Genomic DNA, 13,836 nt, shown 5'->3' with positions numbered 1-13,836 from the left:
TTGTTGTCCATTTGACAACGTATCCACTACTCCACTGCGGGTGCAGTATACTATTATGAGTACATGAGGCGTTATCGGTATATTTATATATTATTGGTATTGATCTTATTGTGATAAAATAAAGTTATATTTGTAAATTGGCGTTATCTGTTTCAAAATTAAACTATCCCACGTTAAACTTGCATTATTTACAATGACATTAATATGGACGAAGCATCTGTAAAAAAAATGACACTCACTTTTTTGTCGGGTCTGCCGAATGGCATAATCTGTTCTAACGCCTTTACAATAAAGGTGATATTGCTATAAATTCCCGATGATTTTTGTCGGTCTGCCGAATGGTTCGGTTCGAACGGGTTTGCTCAAATGAACATTGATACTAGAAACACTGTTCTAATGCCATTACAATAAAGGTGATATTGCTATAAATTCCCGATGCGTAATATCCCGTAATGGAAATTGCGTGACGTCTACCTATACATGTGCGAATATAGCTATGCGCGAATTTACTTGCTAGCTACTATATTGAGTGCATTGTCCATTAATAATTTCATTGATTATTTCTGTAAGTTATGTATTCGCCAAATAATTCGGCTCAAAAATACCAATATTTAAAACTGCAAAAGATGCTGCCAAACATATATCATTAATTATTTTTATATTTATATTTATCGTTTCCATTCGCATTGCCCAAATTCAAATTTGGAATTAGTGCAATAACTACAGGATTTTTGCACATATCAGATGTACCCAACAGCGAGAATAACAAACTTCATTGATAAATTCTGCAGTTTTTCTATGACAGAAAACAACAGAGTTTGCCTTTATCCAATAAAAGATCAATTGTAGGTGCTTATTGTTATTTTTCCTCTTTGACAAGTTAGAACCAAACAGGTATATTTAAAATCTTCAACATAAGAATACCTAGATTCTTTTTTTGTTGAAAAATTAACGGCGTGTTGAATTACTGTGACTTTCCTAAGTACAATGCTTTCGTCTCATCGATGTGTGAGGCTGCGAAGACAGATCGCCTTTTAAAATCAATTATTTCCAGTTTAAAACGCCTGTAAAAAATACGCATTATTTAGATCGCCGATATTTTTTTTTGTTTCATTATATCGTGGGGTCGGATTACGGCTCGCCGGTAGTCCCCGGGTTAATAAATTCAATTTTATTTCTCTGCTTTGTTTGGGGTATTTTTTGACCACCTTAATGGATATCGCTTAGTGTTTCATTATTTTATTAAAGCTTTTCAACGAAGTGGAAATAATTTCAGGTAATCGGGGTTAGCAACGCAAACCTTTGAATTTGTATGAATCACTAATATATTTCATTCTTATTCCATAGATACTTAAATTAAATGTATGCATATTGTCAGAGAAGTCATATCAACTTTGACTGGGCCACACAACCAAATATATGGCACACAGGTATTGAGCTAAGTATATACTTTTACATAGGTACATTATGATGTGACTGGGTTTAATGTTTAATATAAATCTGAAATATGCTGTGTTTGTTAAATTTTCTTAGCGTGATGGTATACTTACATATCGTCACCTCAATACTACAACTAGATAACTCTGATTTGGTCATTGTTGGGAAAATTAAATTTAAACTTTACTTGATTAACATAAATCTAGGCTATAATTATTATTTAAAATAAAAATTGCGCCTGTCTATAATTATAATTAAACAATGTTCAATTGTAATATGAAACTTATTGTACCTAGATATATTATTTTATTTATTTTAATGCATTCATGGTTTTAAAGTTATCTAATATTTTCAAACACAAAATTAATACAGTTCCCATTAACTTCTGACTTAGAGGCTATCCATGGACTGAAACCGTATGCGGTTTAGATCCGTGTGCCATACTAAACATGATTTTTGTTCATCAAAATATATTTTCACTAAATTATTTGTAAGTGTAACTGTATGGTATAAACGGATACGATCAGATGCCTATAATATACTTTGTGAAAATATATTTTCATGAACAGAAAAGATAAGCTTAGTATGGCACACGGTTCGAAACCACATACGGTTTCAGTCCATGGATGGCCTATTACTTAGTTTTATCATTTTGTAGAGTAGGAAACGTAGAATCATATTCAATAGCTATCTCAATAACAGTGAAAATCAAGTTATCTGGTTGTAGTATTGAGGTGACGATATTATACATAGGTACACACATTGTCAAAAAATGCAAATGGAAGGTGAAACACACTCCAATTAAATATGAAGCCGTCTATTTAAAATGGCAGTTAGCATTTCCTTCCAGGTAATTTTTATATCCTTCATAAATTGCTTGCAAAGTTTATTGCAGTTGTCGGCTTAGACTATAGATACATCGTCGTCGGTATCTTCGACTAGAAAATGGCAATTAGCGGGTAACATCAATTATGCCTAAGCTCTATTTCTTATTATTTGAAATATATTGACGTCTATGAATGAATGGTAGATGCATGTCCAATTTGACGAATATTGTCTATGTCCAGTACCACCCGATGACAGGTAGATTTATAACACCCAAAACGAAAAGTAGGTACGTCATGCTTACTTAGGTGAAAACAAAGTCTATTTTACAGAATCCAGGTAATAATAATTTATTGTACTTAGCTGCCTCAAGAGTCAAGATGGATGAGTGTACACTACATCTACCATTTAGATTTCATTGTACTTTACATCATATTAATTATAAGGATTATTATTTTAAGTGATTATATTTGCTGACATTGTTGTTTTTTTTTTTTTCAAATTCAGGCTTAAGATTTTACGAGACGTATTTTTTAAATTTCATATTTTTCTCCGGTCACTATCGGCAAAAAGTTATTTTTGGATCCGCATAGGTGCCATTGGGCCCGTTTTGATTTAAAAAAAATGTCGGTGATCCAGTGCTATGAAGCCTTATCCTGACACTTTCTGTATTCTAAATTAATTATAAGTACCTATGTAAATGTGTAAAATTGTATTTTTATTGTTTATAAGTATGTGAATGTAGTATCTTCGTATAAATAATAATACCTACATCGACCTCGTGATAACTTGCGTTTTTTTAATAGACAAACTTCTCATTGAAATCTCGCTTCGTTTCGAGTCAATACTGAATAGTAAGGTTGGTTACACTATGTATAGAAATACACGAGGTGTTAAATCCAAACTCTAAACTATTTAGTATTTGATACTTATCAAGACTAACATCAAAACGATGAACGTTTGACCACACAGAGTGCACTCTATCTCGGTATAGCTCCGTAAAAGCAAGCACATAAAACTCGAACAAACTTCTTCTTTCTTGGTATGTTTACCATTCAATATTGGCAATGGACAAATGTTTGCTTTTTTCGAGCGCGTTCTCCTTTCCGACGCGCTGTGAGTATTTTAACCTCAAGTAAACAGCGCAGTCCTTATTGTCTTCGGTCAAACAATGTATAGAGGTAAACTGGCACGCATTTATTCATGGCGGCTATGGATCTCGCAAGGAACCATTATCAGCATATTGTATATAGATATAAGTACCATAGATTCACTGCCCGACATACTGCTACTGCTCTCCAAAAGTTATTAATATTCTCTTGCTGTCATCCTTACAATAAGTGGACGATGATTATATTATAATAATAACAATCCTCCCGAAATGGACCGAAGCAAATATAACCCGCGAGTGTCTCGAAAAATGGATAAGGCCAGCAGAACGTCAAAAGTTAGTCTCTAGTACCGAACATGGAAAGCACTCAACTGAGTGTAAACCATGATACTGAATAATCGACACGAGGAAGAAGATGTAATAATCTTATCTTGCATTAAGATGTTTCAGTAGCGAAGGGTTGAGATAGGCTTTTAAGATCCCTCATAAATAATGTACATTAAACTTTGTCAGTCATACGTATTTGTTTTCTGAAAATGAACCAACAATATGTGTTGCATGTATTCTTAATCCAACGAAAACAGATAAGGAAATAAGTATGGATGAAAAAGTGTTCACAATATTGTCATATACCTATATGGCGGATCTTAACAGAGTTGTTCGGCATTTGCCCTGATTTATTAAACGTCAATTCAGTTTACTTTGACAGACAAATGCAATGAACCCAAGTGTGTCAATCAAAAATCTATTTACTGGACTACTGGAGTTTACCTACCGGAAGTTCGTTTTTAAAACCTTAACCAATTAGCACATTCAGCTAAAATCATTATTATGGCAATTAAAACAAATTACTTAATACTATTGCCTGCGGCGCCACTTTCCTCATACATCCCGTGAAATGTCAATCAATTTCAGCATTCGGAACTGTCTTATTAATAATGAATGGAAAGGAATTTTCACAATACTGGTATAAGTACTTAATTATTGTTGATCGATTAATATGCTCAGAACGAGAGTAGATACATAATACATATTCGCCTCTATTAAATTTAACCGTGGAAAAGTGTTCACCACTGGTTCTTTTCAGATTCTATCAACACACTTTTACACCAGAGATTAAATGCATTTCTACTCTTATTGTATCAATCATTATGATAATTTCCTAATAATAACACAGTGAATTAAATAAAGGTATCATTACAATCTCTTGAGCATAGCTCTATTGAAGCCTTAGATGCATTTCCACTTTGGCTTTCTTTCCCTTTCACTTCTCCGCCGGGCACTTTCCTCGCCTACCAATCAGTCATCTCTCTTTTTAAATTCATATAAATGTAAGCGCACTATTGTTTGTCAATTTGCCAATGATAATACTGTCATTAACAAATTATTTACACGTTATTGTCACTAAATTAACTACATTGGATACTTGTCCTGCTGTACTAGCATTTTTTGAATTTTATTTTTACAAACTTTCTACTAGGTATTGTAAGTGTTTATGAAGTGTAAAGACGTTTATCATTATTCAATACGACAGATGTTACGATATCAATTTCAAATATGGGCGACAGACAGATCGATTCTAGATTTTTTGAACTTTTAATATTATTCTTGTGTTTTTTTTTTGCTGAATTTTACCCCAAATGAAATAGACACTCCCTATTATTTGAAAATCGGTCGCGCCCAGGTATAAATGAACAACATTATAAATTGTGCAATTTGAAAAATTCGGCCCACCAACGTCGTCCCCTTAATTTATTACCACTAAACTTTATGTAGCTTTTGGACTCATTTGGATGTATCAAAATGCAATAATTGTTGCATTATTTTATTCAACGCACTTGATAAAATGCATTTTTGCAACTACTCCGATGTCATTTCTGCACCTTTTCGTAATACATACATAATTAATGTTCTACGTGGCCTACATTACCTATATTCAAATGGGTACTTTCAATTATTATCATGACTAACTAGGTATATATTTCACACAATTTTTGTAATCAAGATCATGACCGGTTTCGTCTTCTTAGCAGAACATTCTCGAATAATACGAAAAACACATTATTTCATAATTATTAATTTAAGATAAGAAAACAACTTAATTAAAAACAAAAGTTTAAGAAAATCTCTGTTAAAAAATAATTCTATTAAATTTCTTGAGAGAAACAATGACAAAACTGGTCCTGATATTTTATTAAATTTTGTCGAATAAGTATCATTGCAATATGGTGTTTTAATTTAATTTAAATTGTCGTTCCACCAAAGTATTGACATTTTATCACCGTTAGAGTGATTTACCATGAGTAATAATTTTACTGATCGTAAGAAATTATATTATAAATCTGTATTTTACACATTATTTTTTAAACTACAGTGTGCACCTAACCACTTTATAGGGGTCATATATAGATAACGGCCAAAAAAGGATAAGGCTTTAGGATAATCCGATTAAAATGACATTGTTTGTGTCAGTTAATCAATGAATCCGAATCTATGATGCATAAGTAGGTAAATCGTTCTACTAAGAAACTTCATGAAAATGAACGAACACTTTCTATAAACAAAAATATACCTACCGTTATTAGAGTATAAAAAACGCGAATATTGTAATTAAATGAATCGTAAACATTAACAAAATATTCCTCTTTATTCTGTCACATTAATTTATTCTGCCTAATAAAACATCTTGGACACTTTTCACCTGCCCCTACTTGCGTAGTTGCGTCGCCTGACCGATTTTCCCCGCTGTTATTTCACCAGAGCGGCGTCAAATTTTCTCCCCCTACAAATCCGTCTTCACAACTCTCTTGGCTCGGTTTGGCGTTTAGCCGATTTCAGTTTTGTGTCAGCCGCGGCTCGGCGTGCATAACTCCATATTACTTATCCGTTTCATTTTTTACTTTCTCGCCAGTCAGTCACTCGTACTGAAGCAATTTGGCAGTTTACTATACTGTCAAAACGAGAATGTAATTATAATTATTTTCGTTCCATTTTCAAATTGCACAGTGAACGTAACGTATATACCGCCGATCGTAGAATAGACACTAAATTTATGTGTTCTTAATTATTATTATTATTGTTTTTGTGTTCGTTTTTTAAATTTTGTGGTGTTCTGTTTTCAATACATAATCAAAATAAAAAATACCGTGGGTGTACATGTACACAGACGATAAAATAATTAAATTTATGTGTTCGATTTTATTCGGTATTTTGAATTTTCGCGCTGTTCTGTTTTCAAAGTATACAATATAGTGATCGTACGTACGGCAGATGATTATAGTTTAATGTATGTGTATATAAAATTTATGTGTTAAGTATTTTTTTTATCCGTGCTGTTTGAAGTGCCTTGTAAGTGCATGTGACACATCTGCCCTTGGCGTGAAATGCACTGCGACATGTGCAGATTGATAACGAGGTTCGTTTGCATTTATTATTGCATTATAATATTAATAGCATTTCTTTTATTTGTTTTAATTGCATTATTGTAAAACAACGATCGACTGTTTTAAGTAAACGCATATTTATTATTGTAAACGTCATTCGTGTTGTTTTTAATTTTTGAGTTATTTATTTTCATACAATTCCAAGTTCTAATAAAGTGAAATCGATCATGAAACGGTGTTCAATTATTGTAAAAGTGACGCTTGATTGACTCTCACAGACATCCATCAATTAACTACATATTTGGAATCATTACTAAATAAATTCTATCTCCCCAATATTTTTGTTGACCAAATAGTTACCTATATATCGTAGCCTCGGGGATCATTTCTAATTTGTAAGTGTTATTTATTAGTTTGAAGATTAAATTCAAGTAGGTATCTATATGCATGTGGGTTGTATATCGCAGGATAGAATTCCGGGTAGTAAAGACTTTGCCCGATTGATAAAGTGTGATAATGCCTATCCAATATGAGAGACCAAAACTACACACAGCAATTATTGTGATACGCTGATCACTGAACTGATGACTATTCAAAGTTTGACGATCTTTAATATTTAAATATTTTAAATCATGAATATTTTTTAAAAATAATTATTTTTGTCGCTATGAATTGACAGAATTGACAGAATTGGAGGTCCAATTACAAAAATGTTACCTATGTATCCAATATTTGATATTACCAATAGAAAAATGTTAATGTGGCGGATTTTTTACACTATGCCTGTGATTTAATTGATTTTTACACTCGAAAAATGGTACTCTTAAATAATAAACTACACACTCCTCACTTGCTTTATGTGAAACGGTCACTGATTAGGTATCATATAATACCTATATAAGACAAGTAATCATAGACATATTGTTATACTTGCTTTTCCCTCCACCACCCGCCACGTCTCCACACCCGTTATGCAGGCGTATACCGTGGCGTAACGAACGATAGGCGCTGTTCAAATTTGTGCCGAAAGTTTCCCAGGAGCAACTTCCCAAGACCTTGGTTGGCGTGCACTAGAGTGTGCGTGATCCCTGCTTTACATATAATGTATTACGGTCAATTCTCGATCTAAATACCAATATTGATGAACCTTGCACAGCTTATAGATTACGTTGTCATTACCAGAGTTTCTTCAACTGGTGCTCACGGGGCCGCATATCGTATAACCTTCTTGCCAAAATTTGTAAATTTGTTTTTTATAAATGGTGCCATCATCAATATTGATTCCTCGTCGTCGCTTCCCAGATATAAATGCAATAAAAAGGACTAAGCGTTGTCGCTTTACTTTGTATCTGAATATTTTGATTATTCGACATCTGCGCATCTACTCTGCACACGGCTAGTTTATCATATTTATGTATAGAGGCGGTTAATTGATACAATAAGTTAACCGTCCGAACTGTGAAAAAGTGCTTTGTTTTAACAGCACCTCTCTAGGCTTTGTTAACTTTTAGAGCGAGATAGACAGTTTTGACAGTTTAACAATTATAATATCTCAATACATAAATTTAATATGATAAACTACCCTCGATAGCAGCGTTGTGTAAAGAATAAATGCGCTGAAAATTTATTATAGAACAAGTGTGTGTAAAAATCGAATAAATTCCGTGTCAATTTTATTTATCCACACTAGTAATTAAAATGACTTATTAGTAATAAAATGCATTTATAATACACGGGATTTGTTTTATCGCTTGCATCGGCCTACTTTTAATTAGTGTATTAAATTTCACGTTTCTGTTTTAGCTCATTAGTGTCAGCGTGTCACTGGCGAAATGATAAGTTTTACAAATTGAGACCAAGTACCTACGTACGAGGTATACGAAACAACCGCCAACAATCGAATTCATATTATTATCATGATTGCATAAATTTTATTTTCCAAGTGTTTTGCCTGTCGTGAAAATCGTTCTCCGCCGAACAATAGCTTCGTTCGCGTACTTTCATAAACATAATGGTACGCCTGGGCAAATTATCAAATCGAAAGTTGACTTGTACACTGGGGAAACTAGATAATTATATTCGATGAAAAAATACGCATTTGCATGTAATTATTTAATCGTTTTGACAATGGTGTAAAAACAGAAATACGTATCTCTTATCTAAATATTAAACAATTGTTTGTTTTCATCAATGGTGTTAACTGTTAATTCTTTACAGAAAGATATTGTTTTAATTAAAATAAAACACAATACTTAGTAGATACTATTATTGCACAGTTGTTAATTATTATTGCTCTATTATTGCTCAGTTAATGTTATATTGAAACTGAAGAAAAAACTAGTCGTGATGATTCATTAAACATGGAATACGTATGTAATTGTATTGTGCAAAGGTTATGTTTACAGATAAGGGGCTATGTTACTGACAAATGTATTGAATTAACATCCGGTCAACTACCTTCCTTTGATTGTTGACAAATTAATTAAATTGTCAACAATTTATTTTAATCATCCGCAGTAGTCTCATATTGAAAAGTACGTTTACATCATTTTATGCGAAGTTGGTAGGTGTATAAATTTTATTTTGTGTTCCTACAACTAGTCGTTTTATACTTTTATGTAATTATCATTATACCTATGTTTGAAAGTTGCCAATCGTACTACATTATTAATTCTAATTGACAAGGCGTCCTCTACCTTCTTCCAATATTATCGGTCCATATTTCTTCGTTATACCTACGTTATACATAGAATTTGATGAATTCGTCGATGACTATTATGACTGAATATATCCGACAGTTTTCCACTTGTTAGTGATAACACCCCATTTACATGTGTATGGATTTACTGTTGACAGTACGTTTTATCGCGGCCATAACAAAAAAAATGCACGTGTAAACACGTATTTCCATGTAAATTGCAAGATTGCATGCATGGATCAAAAGAATTCAGCATTTTTTTCATTTTCACGCGATAGTTGGATATCTGATCCTGCGCAATATAACGAGAGTGGCGAACCTGCTGGAAAAAATACGAACTACACGCGTAGACTAGCAAAGTATTTTGGCGTTTACCAATTTTCACAACCAGTCAAATAGCACAATAAAATGACAACAACGCGTTTCGCTCGCGCTTGAAGAATGAGATTGACGAGACAGTCGGCACTTTTAAGTGTAGACGATGTTATCGCAATAGTATAATTTAGACACTATTGGTGCCAGTGAATTTATGCACTTGTACAGGCGCTACAAGTAGATATGCATAATTATATAAATTTTCTGTACAAGTCGGTTATGCGGAAGCCAGCGGCGAACACATTTGGAAAATAGCTGATACACTGGATTATTTGTTAGATTGGGTTAGTTTAGGTTAGGTTAAGTTAGTTAAGAAGAAGAAGAAGTTAGGTTAGGTTTTCATTCTTGAATTCATGAATTTTGAACGAACAATCGGCTATGACAATTAGGTTCCCGCCTGGCTTCCCCATAAACGACTTGTACCAAATTTTCTTACCGCTCAATCTCATGGTATCAAAAAAATGTAGGTACTATCTTTTAATACAGTATAAGTATTTTCAGATTATTTCAAAACCTTATCAATCAATATTTCATTTATATTTATAACATGCTATTTATATCTACATTTAATTTAAATGAAAGAGAGACTTGCAGATGCATGTCAATTCAAATATTGTTTATTATGTTTCACTTTTCTTTTCTGTGTAAGTAACCAGTGTAAACATTCTCCTGTGCCAAGTCTTCGATCCGCCGTACCTACGTGCAGCCAGAGATATCAGCGATAAATCATAAAAAAGACATCGTTTTTTCGCCATTAGACGAACCGATCGCCGAAGAAAGTTCAGAGAAATTCATTCTTCGCGCCGCTTTTCCCTCTCGCTGGGTTCAGCGGACCACAATCTTTGCCCCCCTCCTCTACGGGCTCTTTCTCCGAGTTATTATCACTCGCGATCGTTGTCTAATAATGCCGAAGAGATTTTATTTCGCGATGTGTCACCATCGATTTGATGGTGAGCTTAATAAATGCAATATGTGTCAACTAATAATTAACCCTCTGTTACAGGCTTGTGAATATATATCATATCACAATAGTCTAAGGCATAAAGCCCATTGACGCAGCGAGTGCGGCGCTCGCGCAAAATTTCTACAAGTGGCGCGTAAATCAACGAAAATACAACGTAATCAAATACGCCAGCGCCCACTGGATTTCACGACGCATTATACGCGCCCGCCGCATGAATCATCGTTTTTTCGCGAATCACCGCTTCTCGGCGATACGAATGAAAGAAAATACAATGGAGTCCATTCATTGAACACGGCTACCAAAATTACGCTGCTCGAGGCGTCGTCGATCGACGGGCGAAAAGCAATTATTTAATAACAGAGAATCATTGTTTAATTTTATTGCGTGTTCAGTTTATCGCTGGTTGAATAATGTCGTCGTAAATATTAATTACAAGCCCCGAAATAATATAATATTTTTATTGCTTTGTTATGAGAGGCGCTGTAATAATATTTATTTTGTGCTGCTTGGGCCGCTTATTACATAGGTGAAGGGTAATGCGCGGCACGAGACGTGTGATTATGGTTATGAATAAACGCTGCATACTCGGACTTCGCCCGCTCGACGCGTTCTATGGGCACCATCAGGTAGATATCTACATTTCGGCGTAATTAATTGTCGGCATCCATCCAGCAGTCAGCTGATACTTTTTATTGATACACAATAGTTATGTTATAAATACCAAATAAGACACGCTACAATAACTTATACTTATAATACTGTGTGTTATTATAATATTTTACATAATTCGTGTTGAATCCCTGAATATAATTTACTAATATTAAATTATTAGAATCGCGAAAAATGGCAACTTTTTTCTGACAAGAAATTATCTAATATAACTAAGTATGTAGTTAACTATTGTTCATAACCTCATAATACATTCAAATCAAATCAAATTTATGTATTTTATATATAATGAACATAACAAATTATAAATTCAAAGCGTTCACGACATGGCATAAAATAAGTGTTAATAATTTTTAAAAATGAAAATACAGAACATAAGTAATAAAATAAGAAATAAAATAAGAAAATAAATAAAATAAGTAACAAAATAAAAGTAGATGGAAGCACACAGAGTGAAGTGAAGAAGGGTAGTTTATCATAATATGTTTGTATTAAAGTATTTTAATTGTTACAATAAGTTAGCCGTCTCAACAGTCAAAACTGTCTATCTCGCTCTAAAATTATTACAGTCAAGAGAGGTGCAGTTAAAAACATAACACTTATTGTAACAACTACATTAACTTATTGTAATTGTTACAATAAGTGCTACTACTTCAATACAAAAATATGAAAAACTACCCTCGATAGCTGCCGATAGCGGCCGATAACAGTCTTGTGTGTAGAATAGATGCGCAGAAGTAGGTACGCATAATTTTGTTAATGTGTTAATTTAAACATAAAATATTTGTCGGAGATAGATAGTTATTTATTACATAGGTAAGTACAGTAAAAACGAAACAATAATGCGGTCGGTCGATAGTGTGCATGCGTATGAGGAGCCGTGATAAATGCCTGGCAGCCGATGACCGCGTATTAGTACGTATACGTACATATACAATCGACGAACCGCATCATTGTTGCGTTTTCACTGTACGTGTATATATTTTATTTAGAAAACATACATGGGTTCTAATCAATGAAGTTTTAGTTTGGTTTCTTGGTTCTATAATATTATACTCAATTGTCTATACTCTATTATAACATTAATAAAATTGATAATCTTGCAAGATTATTTTGAATTATGTGAACATCAATAATTATTTTTTCTCTCAATGTACAGGACGTTGTTAATTTGGGCAGCTGTGTTAAACCAAATCGCTTCTTATATCGATCCACCTTCGTGAGGATGAGTTTACAATGTTTAGAATTTAGATGGACGTTGTTTTATAAGTTCATAAAATAGGGTTAGCTCATTCGGCTACTTTATAATTTTAGTATTTACCGTTTATACTGTTTTTCTTCTTACTGCTTATATTTCTTTGTTTTTTATGTCATATTGTGAACGTATTGAATTTGTAAAGATTAATATACGTAAATAAATATTAAATTAAAATTTATTATTGTTTAAATAAAATTGAAACATCTCGCCTTAGTGATTTTAATTATCTAACCAGGCAACACAGAATATGTTCTATGTAGCTTTATGTAACCCATTTTTCTGGTATTTAGTGTGTACCAATATACATATCTATCAATTTCTATGCACTGTTAATATTGCTCGATAAGATAACATTTCAACTTAGGTTTAGTCAGTTGGGCAATGTGCAGATCTAGTTTACTTCGAATTTGCCACTTTCTAGCGTAATTTGTAATGCAAAGTCGAATCAGCAAATTGGCAAACACACGACTAGGTAATCTCAATACCTACCTGTGTTTCGCACACGGCAAATAAGTAGGGCGTGTTTATGCTACATTTGTTACTTTTGCATTTGCAACGCCGCGCCACTTTCGCCTCTAGAATTTTATTGCCGGTTTGAGTAATTTCCAAAAATGTGTAAATATTTGCGCCACACTGTAATGTAGTGCAACATGTTGTCGGATCTAGACCGCGTCTTTATATTCTTTTTAATCGCACTGTACCTACCTGCTAAACAGTTACACTGTTACATGTTATTATTGCAGTTGCCAATAATCAGAATTGAGTAGGTTAAGTGTCAAGAAATAATTGTATATCGACTGAGTTATTAATTATTATTGGATTTAACCTATGATATTAACTTAAATCTCTACTTGATTCTGTTTGATAGATTTGCTCACTTTGATCTTTCGGAATGGCATTTAATGATTGACATTAATCGCAGATTCATCCAAAAATCAACCGCTGCCGTCTAACTAGAGCTTGTGAATGCTTAAAATTAAGATTATTTGTTTTTTCGAGAATTCGAGATTGGTTTTGTGATTTCTTATCAGAATTCTCGAGAAATCGACATTATTACGAAATTACCTATTGGATATTCCGGCCAAAAAAAAAAATACGGACAAATTTCTACCGCCC

General features: G+C 33.2%; 1 protein-coding gene across 5 annotated transcripts in view; it reads left to right on the top strand.

Annotated features, from left to right (window-relative positions):
- rdx (BTB/POZ and MATH domain-containing protein rdx) overlaps positions 1 to 13,836 on the top strand; it is a 522,524-nt gene that overhangs the window by 487,066 nt on the left and 21,622 nt on the right. The window contains exon 1 of one of the 5 annotated variants that reach the window (XM_085949560.1): positions 6,210 to 6,788. The exons of the other annotated variants lie outside the window; for them this stretch is intronic. Within the exon in view, the coding sequence (XP_085805686.1) occupies positions 6,757 to 6,788 (32 nt within the window). The 5' untranslated portion in view covers positions 6,210 to 6,756. Of the gene's footprint in view, positions 1 to 6,209; positions 6,789 to 13,836 lie in introns of those variants that run through there. 5 annotated transcript variants of the gene reach the window in all.

Source organism: Rhyacophila brunnea, unplaced genomic scaffold (assembly GCF_057557595.1).
Source record: "Rhyacophila brunnea isolate RB1 unplaced genomic scaffold, BYU_Rbru_1.0 scaffold_10, whole genome shotgun sequence".
Lineage (NCBI taxonomy): Eukaryota > Metazoa > Arthropoda > Insecta > Trichoptera > Rhyacophilidae > Rhyacophila > Rhyacophila brunnea.
This window is presented reverse-complemented; position numbering and strand designations above follow the sequence as displayed.